The sequence below is a fragment of the Sceloporus occidentalis genome, unplaced genomic scaffold (genome assembly GCF_023333645.1).
Source record: "Sceloporus occidentalis isolate IW3139 unplaced genomic scaffold, rSceOcc1.0.p SCAF_3, whole genome shotgun sequence".
In the NCBI taxonomy this organism is placed as follows: domain Eukaryota; kingdom Metazoa; phylum Chordata; class Lepidosauria; order Squamata; family Phrynosomatidae; genus Sceloporus; species Sceloporus occidentalis.
The window spans coordinates 132,580,331-132,596,335 of NW_028316983.1; the positions used below are offsets into that span (position 1 = coordinate 132,580,331).

General features: G+C 39.8%; 1 protein-coding gene across 2 annotated transcripts in view; it reads right to left on the minus strand.

Moving 5' to 3' along the window:
- Positions 1 to 16,005, minus strand: part of RALGAPA2 (Ral GTPase activating protein catalytic subunit alpha 2) — a 199,832-nt gene that overhangs the window by 46,411 nt on the left and 137,416 nt on the right. For both annotated transcript variants that reach the window (XM_089516358.1, XM_089516359.1), the window contains one exon: positions 12,879 to 13,006. In XM_089516358.1, the coding sequence (XP_089372484.1) occupies positions 12,879 to 13,006 (128 nt within the window). The remainder of the gene's footprint in view (positions 1 to 12,878; positions 13,007 to 16,005) is intronic.

The following is a 16,005-nucleotide window of genomic DNA, read 5'->3' on the forward strand; positions in this document are numbered from 1 at the left end:
ACTGTATATATAATCCATGGATACTGAGGGCTGACTCTATGTGCATATACACAATGAGATCTCTTGGAGATGGGGCCCAAGTCTAAACACAAAATTCATTATGTTTCATATACACCTTGTTTTGGATTTTGGAGCATTTTGGATAAGGGATACCCCATCTGTACAAGAATGTGCAGTTCTATCATTACACAAAGTACTATGATATTCATAATTTGCTCTGAACATCTAAAGTTTGTCTTAAGAGTTTTAAGCTGAATACAACCTTTCAAAGCCAAGTTACCAGAAAGATGATTAGTACAGTTTTGGCTAGAGGGCCAATAATAACTTTACTTTACATCTAAACAGCTGTTAGAACAGGCCTGGATGACTGGGGTCTGAAAAGTCCTAGATTATTTCTGTCAGGGGCCATTCAGACTACAGAATTATAGTGCTATTATTCCACTTTAGCTGCCATTGGTCCATCCAACGGAATCCTAAGTTTGGCATTATAAGGAGGGGCATTAAGGATTCTTAGCCAGAGAGCTCTCCAGTGCCTTCTTAAACTACAAACACGAGGATGCCATAGGATGTTGTCATGGTGGTTAAAGTGGAATAATAGTGCTCACATTCAAAAGACTGACTTTAGTGCAAGACCAAATTTGCTGCCTTAGGTAGATGAGTTAAACTTTTATCACCCCAAATCCTGTTGCGTTTATAATGGGCATCACAACAACAGCACATTACATAATCAAAAACTATCTTTCATTAGTTACTTCTCTACTTCTTCTTCTTTAAGACAGTTTGTCTGTCCTTGAGTTCTGCAGTTGGAATTGCAGGACATGTCCTTCAGTTTAGAAACTAACAAGCTGATTTTAAATAATTTCTCCATAAGTGCAGACAGTAGATCTACCGTCCCCAAGATATTTCCAGACATCAAATATATGCAGCTAAAACTGCTGATTTCAAAAAGCTATTTGTATAAACTCGCATATCAAACTGAAAGCTTAACATGCCAAAATTCATAATAATACAATGGGCTGGATTCAGTATTAAGACAATACCAGTTAAGTATTAATCTCTCACATGTGGATATAACTTCATATTTTTTTTAAAAAATCTTTTAAAAATACTTTTTCATTACATCTTTTTACTAAACTAATTTTTTTCACAAAATCTTTCATACCATTATATTTCACATGTTGTCCAAGAAGTTACCTCTCTAGAAATATAAGAAATGTAAACGGCTGAAGCTTTTTAGCCCGAGGGGTTAAAAGTGTGGGTGTGGAAGTGAGCTTTTGTTAGAAAAAATTAGCAATGCTATGAGTCATTGTGCATTAGTGGCAGAATAGTTTTGCATCTTGCATGAACCCAGACACCATATGCCATGCGAGGACCTATTACTTTATTCGGTGCCATTGCTGACAGGCAGACACGTGGATATCCCCAATGGAAAGACTGTCTCTTCTCTGTGGTGAGTACAGGAACCCAGTGATCTGAACACATCAGACATTGTAACTAGCAGCAGGAACAGCTGGTAAGCTAGGAAGAAGCAATGGCAATACAGAGCTAGAATGTTAATGAGAATGTGTGAGCTAAACCACAATACAAGTCTCAAAGGGGGAAAATAAAATTCACTTTATTTTACCAAATCATACAGCCCAATATTTGGATTTTTTCCCTTTTTAAAAATAATAAATGCTGATTCTAATTGAGGTATTAGTTCACATGTGTCGAACTGGACAATACTGACCAAGATCCTTGGGATTTGTTCATATAGTCCTATTTAAGGCATCTTTATCTTTCTTTCTTTTCACTTTCCTAACAAATGATGGTGCATTCTTAAGTCACTAAAGCTTTACCCAACAGTTAGGCTAAAGCAGATGCATGTCTTGTTTTTTTCAGCATTAACACAATTGGAACTATTTGAGCAGGTCAAATAAACATGCTATTTATGCAAGGGCACATGAAACTCTAAACATGACTACTAAAGAGGAACAATTTATGTAGAAGTAAGTAATTGAGATTGCACTGTAATTTTATGTACATTTTATGTATATTCTAGCACTCCAAGATTAGCATTTGTGTAAACATCCCCATAAAATGACCAAATAACAACAATTTTTACAAGCTAGAATAGGCTATTAGCTTCACAGCAGCCTTGTAAAGCCAAAACACCCCCCAATGCCCCCCAACCACTGGCTTCTACCAAACAGACAAATGATCAGCCAGGTACTCTGCCAATCTCTATGTTTCTGTGCTTGTTGCAGAGGAATGGACTTTCTTAATGCTCCTTTGCATCTAGTATGGAAACCAAAGAGACTGGTGGATGAGAACTAGAGACATCATCAAATTTTTGGTACTATCAGGTGAGTAAACACAAGGTGGTTTAGCAGTAGCTTAGACAGTGTAAGTTTGCTGAGAAGAATTAAACCTTTGCCTTTTTTCATTCTAACCACATAAAATCTTGGCTTATCTTTTTGACAAAATGTGTTTTGTTTTGTTTTTTTGCTTCATAAGACCTCATCTGAAACTTTTAAAAACATATTAGTTGGCTACACTGTCTCTGAAAGCCAGCATACGAAAGTGCAAAAAAAAGCTTATTCATATGAAGCCCATAGTCATATGGTACATTGCCAGTGGATCTCCTGGTTGTGTGTGTGTGTTTGTACATGCACACAGAAAGAAAAAGAGAGAGAGAGAGAGAGAGAGAGAGAGAGAGAGAGAGAGAATGAAGGAAGGAGATATACCTTCCTGTTCCAGGCACAGAATCCCTTTGCTCTTGCTCCCCTACCACTGATAGTACTTTGTCAGAGATACAAGTAAAAAAGTATGAATTCTGGCTATGGATGGATCAGAAAGGGTTGGATCTACTGGATCCACATCATTCCCATTCTCCTAACATGAGCAAAGAATGGGGGGAAAGTATACCCACTCTGAAGATAGCACCCCTTAGCCTGTAGCTTCTACCTGGGACCAAAACAAAATGCAGTGCCTTTGTGGGAACAGTATTCAAATATGGAACTGCACTTTCCGCTGGAACCTTCCAGAGGCATGATTCTTCTATTTTTGAAGATTTTCCCCAGTGATGGAATAGGCTTTGAGAGGTGCCATGTGGTTCACAGGTTAGACATATTTCATCCCTGTACTATAAGACATGGTAACAGGCAAAGCAAATGAGATGGATGAAAAATCAAAAACAATCAGCAAGAAATAATCAGCAATAAAAAAAATCTGAGAGAGCTGTCTCAGAAAAGGCAATTCTTATTAAGCTGACTGAAAAATGTAGGAACAGAATAAATACCAATAGGAAGAATTGTCTCACTAATGCTGCATCCTGAAACCCTTTGCTAAGCTTCTGGGAACAGATTGGGGGATGTGGCAAATTAGATAGGACAGGCTCCCTAATTTCAAAGTGTAAAATTACTTGTTACACCACTGTTTCAATCATCCTCCAAAACCCATTGCACTATGAAAACTTTCAAGAGCCAGGATATAACTTGAAAGATGGCATTCAGTAACTGCAGTTTGTGTCCTTTCACAAAGGGGCTAATCAGATATAATCACAGGAGTAAAAATATTTGGGGTTTTTTATCAGTAATAAAGAAATGCAGTATCTAATGTGTGAGGAAAGGTCTATCCTCAGAAGGAAGACAATACTAGTATGCTTTTCAATGCTAATAATTTGTATATTATCAAGTACATTGGTTATCATCAGTAATGTCCTAAGTGTCAATTTCTGAATTTTCTACCACAACAGTTGGACAGGCTGTACTATTAAAATAAAAAAAGCAAGGGTAACAAATGAGGAATGAATACACATGCACACATTTTTCAAGGCAATGTTCTTGCCTTGAGATCCTGTACCCAGTGACTGGGGGAGAGGGTCCAGACACTGAAATCTGGGAATCCTAACTACATTTCCCAGAATCTCATAGTCAGTATGGCCAACGTCCATGCCTAACTACATCTCCCTGAATCTCACAGCCAGTATGGCCAGTGTCCATGATCTCTCATGTTCTGGCAGTTGTGGTTCAAAAAGGCACAAAAGCCTGGTGTAGTTACATCTGTGGAACACACTCCTTCCTTGGAGTGTAGTGGAGTCTCCTCCCTTGGAGGTCTTTAAACAGAGGCTGGATGGCCATCTGTCAGGGATGCTTTGATTGAGAGTTCCTGCATGGCAGGGGGTTGGACTGGATGGCCTTTGTGGTCTCTTCCAACTCTACAATTCTATGATTCTATAATTATTTAAGTAGATAACATAATCTGGATATTATATTCATAATAAAATTGAAACAATATGCTCCACCTTCATGAAATACAGTATTGTACAAAAAGTCTCTGGGCTAGGAGCTACAAGGTATCCAAAGTTTGGCTATCCAAATTTTGGATAAGAAATAGCAGATATGCATAAGTTTAAAGGTCTTCCTTTAAAGTGTAGCTTTGATTTGTTTGCACCATAATACATCTATAGATTTCCCCCCCATCGTAGGCAGTTTAGATTATGTTGGATCTTCAAGGACATTCTTATTTTGCCTCACTGTCCACTGAAAATGCAGATTTAAAAAGCAGATATAAAAACAACTAGAAGTCATAAAGGTTTGTTATACTAATTTCACAGATTATTTCTGTAGGTTGTTTTGATTAAAGCATTTTTAAACATGTTGTTGTTTTCTTTCAACCTTTTTGTGCTGTGTCTTGTTATTGTAAACCCTGAAGGCAGGTACAGTATTGATCTCTAAGCTGCTCTGGGAGCCTTTCTGGCTGATGAACACAAATGCTTTGACAAACGAACAAATGCACACAAACACTGCAGTACTGATTGAGATGTGGTGATTCTGACAACTATTTTGGATTTTAAATTTTCATTTTCTCAGGATCACAGTTTTGTGAAAAGCTGGTTATACCCCAAATTATGTGTCAGGTACTGCTCTGTGACAACAATTAAGGCCTGGTACACACATCCAGGACATGACGTCCTGGTGCCAAGTGTAGGGCTCAGGACCACGCACCAACCACATGGTCCCGAGCCCTAATATGTGCTGCTGCCACCATTACAGCGCCACCCTGCCCACACGGGGGGCGCATGCATGACGTGTCCTGTGCATCCAAACGGCATGTCACACAGGACTTGTCACCACACTGCTGGAGGGCACTTATTGCGCCTTACCAGTGGCGTGAAAAGGAGCTCCGTTTCGAAGCTCTTTTTGGGCACGTGCATCGTTGGTGCGGCAACCAAACGGCCGTGCCAAGGTGCAGAGGAGAAAGGGGCCAGCCCTTTCTCCTCTTTAGTGCTGGGGTGTCCGGGGGACATGAAGCCCCAAGGACACCCCTTTGCCGGACATTTTGCCACTTCTCCATGGCCCGGAAAATGCCAGATTGGGGCCACAGGGTTGCTGGCGAGACTGCCCTGGCCCCAATCCAGAGCGAAAAGGGGCGGTCTGTACCAGGCCATAGTTTCATAATACAACATGTTTTGTATAAAACATGTTTTGTTTTGTTTTTGCTTTGCTACAACTGGCTGCCATATTCTAATTTTTCAACTTAGTCTTCCAAAGATCTTTGAGGCAATTTTTAAAACTGATTAAACTGTATGGCTTCAATGCAAACTTATGCTACTATGTAGTTCACACCTGTTATCTTGGCTGTTCAGCTTGCTTACTCGTAACTGTGGCTCTTTGAGTGGTCATCTGAGAACTCACAACATTTCAATATTCTTCATGTGTGTAGTAGCACCTAGGATAGCTCTTGGCAAGATTTCTTGGTGGACACCCTGCTCTGTTTCCCCAGTGTGCATGTCTGATGTTTTTGTTGTTTCCCAAACTTTAGTTCTCTTGATCAGCTGCAGTGTTCCAGGGACTGGAGAGTGACACACATGAGAGGAGGGGGGTTGTGTGACTTCACAGATGACCACTTGAAGAACCACATTTACAGGCAAGCAACCTGTTATTTTTTTCTCTGTTCTTTCTCCCCTGCCCCCTTTTCTTCATGGTCTCTTTAACTCACACAATTGGAAGAGTATGATAGCTAAATTCACTACAGAATGGGTGTGTGTCATGCTATAACTGAGTAGAGGATTGTGCCAATAATGGCAGATAAAATTTGACGCTTGTGCCCAGCTGCAGCCTTAAAAGATATCTTAGCGTGGAACTCCAGCTAGGAAAGCTGCCAAAGTGCATATTGCCCTAGTGGAGTGATGACAGATGCATGGAGGTGGTGGTTTATGTGCAAAGTCATAGGCAAACTGAATTGTGCCAGATGGAAGTAAAATGTGACTTTAGGGAGGAAAGTGATATCCAGCTGGATGACCACCTTGTCATTATGCAAGCATGTGAAGGGGGGGACAAGATTGGAGGGTGCAAATTTCCCCTGCCCATTGTATTGAAGTCATAGCAACTGAAAATGCTGTTTTCAAGGTGAGGAGATAGAGGTTGCAGGTGGTGAATGGACTCCCTTGTCCTAGGGAGAGGATAAGGGACAGATCCCAGGCTGGGGCTGGAGGCATGATTAAGGGAGAGTGGAGATTCTTGAACCTCTTGATAAAGGCTTTAACTTGTGGAAAAACAAACTATGAGAAGGCTGAGTGGGTGAGGAGTAAGCAGAGATGGCTGCTAGATAGGAAAGGGACACGTCCTTCTCTGCCAAGGTAGCCAGGAAGATAAGCAGCTGAGTGGCACATATGGCAAGAGCAATGTGAATCCATGGGATGGAGAAAGCACTGGACATGTTGCCATTTAATACGATAGGCATAGCGAGTGGACAGTTTGCATGTAGCTTTTATGATGCCTTCAACATTTGTTAATAAGAGTGTATCAGTTGAGTTCTCCAGGCTGTGAAATGGACAGTTTTGATGTCTAGGTGGAGAATTTTAGCTTCAGACTGCGAGATGAGATTGCAGTCTTGGGGGAGAGAAGTGAACATCCTTTTGGACAGAAGCAAGGAGGCAAACCATGTGTGTCATGGCCATCAGGGGGTGATCAGAATGCTATCTGCCATGTCATGATGGAGTCTGCCTATGGATTAGGCTATCAGTGGAAATGGGAGGAAAGAATATACCAGAGCCCTACCCAATTGAACAGAAACACTTATTTATTATTTATTTACTGTATTTATACCCCGCCCTTCAGTCCTAAAGGCTCTCAGACGGCTTATTCCCTAGGGTCTGGGATGTTGACTTGCCCCTAGAAAAAAAGCAAAGGCACTGCATATTCACTGGTGAGTTCACCCAAATAATCCATAGGAAGAGTTTGAAATTCTATTTGAGTTATAACTGTGTATAATGACAAATTGATAAGAGTACAATTAACTATTGTTCTGATGCAAAGAGATCCACTGATTATTTTCCCATTGTCAGAAGAACATGATAGCCACAAACCGTTTGAGGTTCCACCTGTGTGACAAGGAGGCTTATTGGCTGAGTATGTCCACAAGGGTGTTGGAAGTTCCCTGTAAGTGGATGGCTGCTGGCCATATGACTCAAAGAATATACCAGAGTTGGATGCATCGGTGAAGCAGTTGGCAAGACCTGGTGCCTCTTTGTTTGTTGATATACTGTAATGTACTATAGTTGAGAAGTCTGAAGCAATCTCTTTGTTCCAGAGAAGTCGAAAGGCTCTCATTTTGGCTGTCATTTTGAGTATGTTTCTATGTAGTCATGCCTCCTGCTGAGATCACTGACTCTTGACAGTGAAACAGTTAATGTGTGCTTCCCAATCTGACACTGAAACATCCATTGCCAGAGTGAGGGCTGGTTGACAAACAATGATGTGCATTCATCTTTAGAGGTCATGAGGGGTGGCCCACCAAAGGATGGTGTGTCTGATGTGCTATGGCATGTGCAGAAGAATATGATGATGGTTTATTATGAGGTCAAATGGTGCCATCTTTTCCTACAAGTGCAGCTGATAACCAGACAGGTCTGCATTGTAATTTGCCATACTGAGTGAAAGGACAACTGTTGAGTAGGATTTCCAACTTAGTGTATCAAATTTATGACCTTCCTTGTACAGTTGACACTTGTGGTTTGTCCGGGGTTGCTTTGGGCTGCATCAACTATGACTGAGTTGTATAGTGGGTGCATTAACAGAAAACTACACTCTTCATCTTGGACTTTGTAAAAGTTGTCCACTCATCATGATATAAGGGTAGGCAATGATGCATTCCTCCAGGCCTGTCTAGCAATGTGGTGTAGAGATGTTAGCATCTAAACAGATGCACGGGGAGAGCTACAGATGCATCAATTTGTTTCTCAGTTCATTTGACAATAGGGTCTGAAACTAGAGGAGCCAGTGGTTTAATGTGAAGGACTAAAGATTTTGCCTTCTGGAGGCGATGGCCTGCAAAGGAGTGGACATGCTCAGATGAAGGTGGTACAGTATGTGGGCCCTTTCACATGTGATATGGTAATGGTTGGTGCTGAAGATGACAAGTCAAGAGTTGTACATACTCTTCAAGCTAGAGGTTGGGGCTGTGGTGGCTTTTGGCTGAGTTGAAGAGAGTTCAGAGATTGACACGGTCATGGACATTTGAAGAGGTTCCCAGAAAGGTCCAGAGTAAGAAGACAAGGCAGGCCCCACAATCAAGGAGAGGCAAGATAAAATCACTAAGCACTGAGACTGGAGTTAATGAGAGGATTATGTTTGTTTGGTTAGGCTGAGTCAAAGTCTCCCTGTGTGTGGACCCAGAGTGATGGAGGGAATGGGAACCAATAAGGTGGTGGTGCCATGGGGCAGATTTCATGCTGACAGGAGATATGGTTGAACAGAATATCTATAGGAAGGAGCCCATGGGTTTGGCAGTGGTGCATATTGTTGAACTGAAGGAGCTGGGGTGCAATGGTCCTTGGATGTGTGTACTCACAAGTGGAGTGGGATTGAAGTGCTGAGGGGTTTGTTGACCCCATGTAGTGCTCTGGTGACTAACAGTATCAGGGTGGAGTTGGTGATTCCAAGGCCCTGCAAATTTGACCAATGATTGTGTGCGTTGCATCCTATGCATCCAGAAAATTATCTTCCTGAGATGGTTTTCCTAAGACTGGGTTAGGGCCATGAGGCAGCTCCAGCAACTCCCTTTCAGAGATGGTCCCTACCTCTTGAACATCCAGGTAGGAATTGAAGAGTCCTTCCTGGTTTCAAAAGAGAGGGAAGATCTCACTTTGCTGGAGAAGGATCTCAATGTAAGAAAGAACGAATTGATTGAGAAGTGCCTGAGAAAGACTGATCACATCTTTTACAGGAGAGGCCAATGTTCAGGCTGGATTCTAAGAAAAGTGCTTGCCTTTTTGCTGTTTTTTTCAAATAACGTTTGTGCCCAGAGTTAGCTGCTATTGTTTGGACCCATACATGTGATTTGAGGGTCTTGAATGGGAGCAACCCTTGGTACACAAAGAGAAATGCTGGTCGGATTCCATACCACAATTGATCCCAAAATCTTTGGAATGGTTTCTGAAGATTTGTTGGAAATTTGTGCTGTGCCTATGGTGGGGAAGGTCACTAGTCCAGACCTGAGAATCATATGGCCTCTTCTATGACATGGACTTAAAGATGAGCCGTTCAGTTGCACAAGCCTGCTTCATAAAGGTCTGCCAATGCTAGCACTGTCCCACAATGTGACTCTCCTCTAGACAAAAAAGGCACCAGGCATGACTATCAGAAACAACAATTATAGACTTTCAAAGGTCACACTTTGTGAAAGGGCCCACATAAAGTGAGCTACAAAGAGAGATGGACAGTGGGGGAGGGATAGCGAAGAGGAATGCAGAGTCAGATGAGAAGAGAAGGCAATAAGGATAAAAATACTAAACTACTCTTGCTAACTACCTTTTTTTTAGTAGGAGAAGTAGAAAAATGAGTGATAGCTGAGAAGGCAAAGTTTCTAGAACATATTGCTAAAGAATGTGGTGGTAAAAAAGGAACTAAGGTTTGGGTGCCAATGCCAGACATGTGCACTGGGGGGAAAATGTTGCTGAGAGCTATGCTAGGTTTTGACTGCTGCTGCACATATGCAGAATATCACAATTGTTTGAGTCAGAGACCACAGAGAAGGAAAATATAAAGCATATGTGTAAAGCTTTAAGTCCATAAGGTATATGAAATTCCAAAGTCTGAAAGGGAACAGGAGCTAAAACAAGTGCAGGTTACTTACACAGATATAATTGCCAGCCTATCCCTGGTATACTAAGGCCTTCACAGCACCTATGAAATGTAGTAATTCTTTGGAAACAGCACACACTGAGAAAAATCCAATGGTAATACCATCCTAAAAGCTTCACATGTCATTACAGACTGGAACAGATTACAGCTATTGATTGCTGCCTGGAGAATGTTCTTGCTGTGAGAACGGAAGGCAAGCAAAAGTGACAGACAGCTCTGCTATTGATCTATTCCAACAGGGAAACTGCACTTCAAAATAAAGGTCAGTATACCTTTATACTACCTATTAGGCCTACTTTAATGTTCATCAAGATGCTACAGAGACCGGCATGGCTGTGCTGAACAATTCTGATTCCTATTTTCAAAATGCATAGCAGTTTCTGGTCTGATTAGAAACCAGGGAAGGCAAGTTGTACCTTCTATTCACTCAACTAGTTATTTTGGTTTTAAAAAAAGGTTAGGTAGATGCCATATGAAATAAATTGCATGGGAAAATATTATTGTGAAAATGATGTTACTATGAAAAAAAACACAAATGTGGCATTTGTTTTTCCCCAATCATTGCCTATAGTCTGTGGATTGGTTTGCATCTGAGGTTGACCAGAAAAGCTACTTTGGGAAACAGATTAAGAGCCAGTGGAGGAGGAAAGAGTTAGATAAGGCAGTAGGTAAGGGAGAACCAGTAGAGGGCTTTGGGTGGATGAGTGGAAGGGATGTGTCCAAATAGGTCAGAATTATACTCACCCACTTTGATTTTGCCCTTTCTTGTACCCTTAGCTCCACATGCTGTCCCCAGACTCTTCACAAATTGGAATTCAGTACCCTGGCTGAAGTTCCTGCCTCTTGTTTGTTTCTATAATTACTTGTTTTAGAAGAATTTCTTTAGAAGTAATTGGGTAATTAGGCCTGCATTTTTGTAATACAGGTGCTTTGCAGGAGCAGAAAATTAGAGATTCAAAGGGATATATTTGTCGCCTAGCCTCACCAATTTGCCGTTCAGTGTAATATATATTTTGCTACAATAGTAAATTTTGTGATTGCTATTGTAGCTGTCTTGCTCTGTCCTATGAGAATTTTAAAACAATCCCCACAACATGTTCTCATCCGAATGGTCTATAGAACTATAAAGGTCTACCTACCTCAAGTTTAATCATGTGCAATAATAAATCTAGGCAATAAACCCATATCTAGGATGTTTTTCAAAATCAAATCTGAGTTCATCCTAACAAGTAAGATCTTATTCTGAATGAAACTTGCTTCTGAATAAGTCTAATTTACACTCTGTCATCCTCTGAGAACAGGGATTGAAGGCACATCATAAAGTATTTAAAAAACAAAGCAAATAACACAGTAAATTACATTCTTAAAATAGAATTAAACACAGCATAACAAGAAAACACAAATGAAGCGAAATTTTAAAAGGACAACCATTATAATAATAATTAAAAATTATGAAATAAAGCACCCACTTGAGTCAATTACTGACAGGAAAGGATGAAGCTGGTGCGTGAGCTTTCAAACATGAGCAAACATAGCCCTGGCCACCAGAGAAACCCAAGGATTCATGCTCAAGGCTTAAAACCATGTTTAATCCTAACAAACCATTTAAAAATACCAGTAACGGAATGCACTGGGTATATATAAGGAATGTTTATACATTTCCTACATCAAAAATATAGAGCAAATAGACCTCATACTGTTATATTTCATGTTCTAGATTGGCAAATTTGTTAAGCTATTTTTTATGTATCTCAGTGATGTATTCTCCTAAAGCCAACGAAAATGTAAACACTGTACCAGAAAGGTCTAGTGAGAAATAATCAGGGAAAATCAAGGGAAGAATGCCATATAACATGTGACGCTTTTGGGCTACAGAATGATCAATAAAGTTTCAAATTACATTAAAAAAACACCAAATAGCAGGTATTGCAAAAACACAACTGAGCTATGACTCACTCTTCAGACTACAATACATGGCTGCTAAGGTGCACAACAGATGGCAAATTGTACAACTCTCTCTCAGGCCTTTTGTGAATGGGCCTATGGGACTCAATGACAGAATAAGAAGAAAATGTCCAAAATCACATTACCACTAAATAACAGGTAATCAGATGCAACAAGACTTTTTTCATTTCAAATTCTGATAGTGTTTGAAGTCTATTTACTTTTTTTCTGGCTGAGTCTATTGACATCAAACATAGGCAATGATCCAGTCATGATTTCCAAAACACTGTGATCTGGAGGGCTGGGAAACCCACTGGAATAGATTTTCAAGTAACAGAAAAGGTTGTAACGGGGGCGGTGAGGGGGGGGACGACAGCCCAATCTTCCTCTGGATATAAAAATCAAATAATAAAACCAGGTTATGTCTAAATTAAATCATTTTAGTCAACATATTAACAAAACAACTTATGGAGAAGGATGTTACTCAACAGAGTAATGAGAATCTTGCACCAACATTCTGAGAAACTGGAAGGCTCTCATTTTCTAACATCCATGTGCTACTATGCACACTAACTGTCAGGTTTAGAGGAAAATCTGAATGCATCTTTGTGGTCTTGCATTGTTTATCCTTTATGCATCATTGTTCAGTTTAAAACTAAGCATGAATGAATCTAAACATGCTATTTTTTCTAAAGAAAGATGGAATGTTAATTAGCACAGTCATTCACAAAACCAAATAGTCTTTTGAAAACATACCTTAAATGAGCCATCCTACAAACAAATCAGATTACTATTAAATAAGGATACAAGCTTTGATAGAGAGTTATAAGGGACTTCACAGCTCTGCTGGCATTGATGCACGTGGCTCGTATAAGATTTGGCAGCAGTTTTGCAGTCACAATTGCTCCATCAAACAATGGACCAAAAAATGGTACCTGTCAACGATAAAAAGAATTAAATGGAGTCAGATTTATTTTACGACTGTAATGACTCTCTCTCTCTCTCTCTCTCTCTCTCTCTCTCTAAATATATATATATATATATGTATGTATGTAAGTGAAAGACAACTTGCTGCTGTTATTTTTTGAGGGAGATATTGATGTTTTCTATAGCAAATGTGTAAAGCAGAAATGGGGAACCTTATGGGTGTGTTGGGACAACGTGTTTTGAACAGTGGCTGGGTAAAAACAAACAAACAAACAAGAGATTAGCAGGCTGAAACAGAAAAGAAGTAATCCCTGCCTGTGATAAGACAAAGAGACTTGACAGATTGAGATAACTGACACTCAGAGGACTTCCTGTGAAGAGGCACAACCAGGGTTTCCAGATAACCGATCCTGATCCTGAATCTGAGGTCTGACCCAACTCAAACAGGGTGGAGCAAAAATCTCAGTGCAAAAGTGCTGTATGGGGAAAAACAGATTGAGATTGAAACCAGAGGGTACCAGGGATTTGATATGTTGTATATATGTTGTATATTTTTAACCTGTTAGCCGCCCCGATTGTTCTCAGAGGGGCGGGATACAAATAAATAATAATAATAATAATAATAATAATAATATATGAATCTAGCTAGAAAATGCTTTATATATAAACCTAGTGAACATCCTCCCTAGAGAAGTCAGGATGGCCCCATCTCTGGCCTCCTTTTGGCAGCTGATAAAAATATTGTGGTATCATGCTTTTTCAAACTGACAAGAATTAGGCTATAAATGCAGTGTAATTCAGCTTGTAAGATTTGTATAAAGTTTTAAATACATTTTAAATTTTAATGCACAATTGTTTTAACTTTTAAAACAGTTTGTTTTTTTAAATTTTATATTTGTACATTTTATTGCTTTTGTATCATTTTTAAATTATATTATTTTAAATGTTCTGTTTAAATAACATCCTGAATATAAACATCTGATAGAAATTAACTTCAGAGTTTACTTGGCAGATAAAACCTTCTCAGCAAACGATATTATGATTAGAGAACACCAAGGCATTGAAAATATCTTGTCTGTAATGGTTAGCTAGCAACAGCTAGTCATCCAGGACATGGTGTGTTTGTAGGATAAGTTCTGACCTTCCACTGACATAAAAGAGAACATCCTGGCCTGTGTGCCTCAAAATATGGAACTCTTGGACATTTTATAGCCAAATCGCTTATAAATGCCATCAGAACTTATCACTGAAAAATGAACAAATGGAAATCCAGAGTTGTTTTTCTGTGATCTTCCAACATCCCCCTCATATGCTACTGGCAGACCGTAAAGACAAAATACATATAATGTTGCAATCTTTATTCATCATCCCTTTAATTTCTCCTCTTCCTCACATTTTTTTTGGAGTTTTCATCACTTGCCCTCCTTTTCTGCCACATACTAAAGCAGGTGGACAATTTGTAGTTCTTCCAATGAACAACAGTTCCTATGATTCTTCACCACTAAATATGCCAGTTAGGACACATGAGTTGCAGATGAACAATATCTGAAGGGCTACAAGCTGCCTATCCCAGTGCTAAAACATCACAATACAATGTCTATTGATTTGAGACAATCTCTCTTTTCTTCACCCCTTTCCCTTATTTTCCCCTCTGGGATGGCCTCCAGTAACTTACCTTGCAATTATCCTTTACTGTATCAATAATAATAATAACAGGATTTATTTATATGCCACCCAATAACTGGGAATCCGGGTGGCTTACAACAGAGGGGATAATACAAGGCAATAACAATAAACACGAATTAAAAAACGAGTGTAACACGGCAATGCATTAAACAATAACAATAAAATAAAATAGCGATTAACAATAGCAGTGAATAACAAAAATACATTTCTGGAAAAGCTCTGATTTTATCACCCTTATTTCTTTCAAGGTAACTTTTGAGGTACTAAATGTTCCTATTGTTATCCACACCTTGTAGGTTCTCATTTGGTAAAATCTTCTTTCTGGGTTCTACTCAACTGTGACAGCAGCCTTTCCTCCAGCAGTCAGAGACAGAACTAGAAAGGAAAACTAGCACAGCTAATGGGTGACTTTGGTGTGTTTGGGGTTACATTGTTATGACTTCCCATCACACCTCTCAAGAAAACCAGAAGTTTATTTCTAGTTTAATCCATTTGATTAAACAAGACACATGGGGACATATTATGAAGATCACCTGGAACTGGTAATTAAGTTTTTGTTTGTTTACTTGTGTTTTTTATTGAATCATAGAACCACAGAGTTGGAAGAGACCACAAGGGCCATCGAATCCAACCCCTTGTCATGAAGGAACTCTCAATCAAAGCACCCTCGACATCCAGCCTCTGTTTAAAGACCTCCAAAGGAGACTCCACCACTCTCCAAGGGTGTGTGTTCCACTGCCGAACAGCTCTTGGTGTCAAGAAGGTCCTCCTAATGTTGAGGTGGAATCTCTTTTCCTGTAGCTTGCATTTATTGTTCCGGGTCCTATTCTCTGAAGCAACAGAAAACAAGCTTGCTCCATCCTCAGTATGACATCCCTTCAAATATTTAAACAGGGCTATCATATCACCTCTTAGATTTCTCTTCTCCATACCCAGCTCCATAAGTCTCTCCTCATAGGATGTGGTTTCCAGACCCTTCACCATTTTAGTTGTCCTCCTTTGGCCATACTCCAGCTTTTCCACATCCTTTTTGAACTGTGCTGCCCAGAACTGGATGCAGTATTCCAGGTGACCAAAGCAGAATAGAGTGACACCATTACTTCTCTTGATCTAGACACTATTCCTTTATTGATGCAGCCTTGAATTGCATTGGCCTTTTTAGCTGCCACATCACACTGCTGACTCATGCTCAATTTATGATCTATTAGAACTCCTAGATCCCTTTCATACGTAGTCATGTTAAACCAGATGTCGCCCATCCTATAACTATGCATTTCATTGTTCTGCCCTGAGTGCAGTACTTTACATTTCTCTGTGGTGA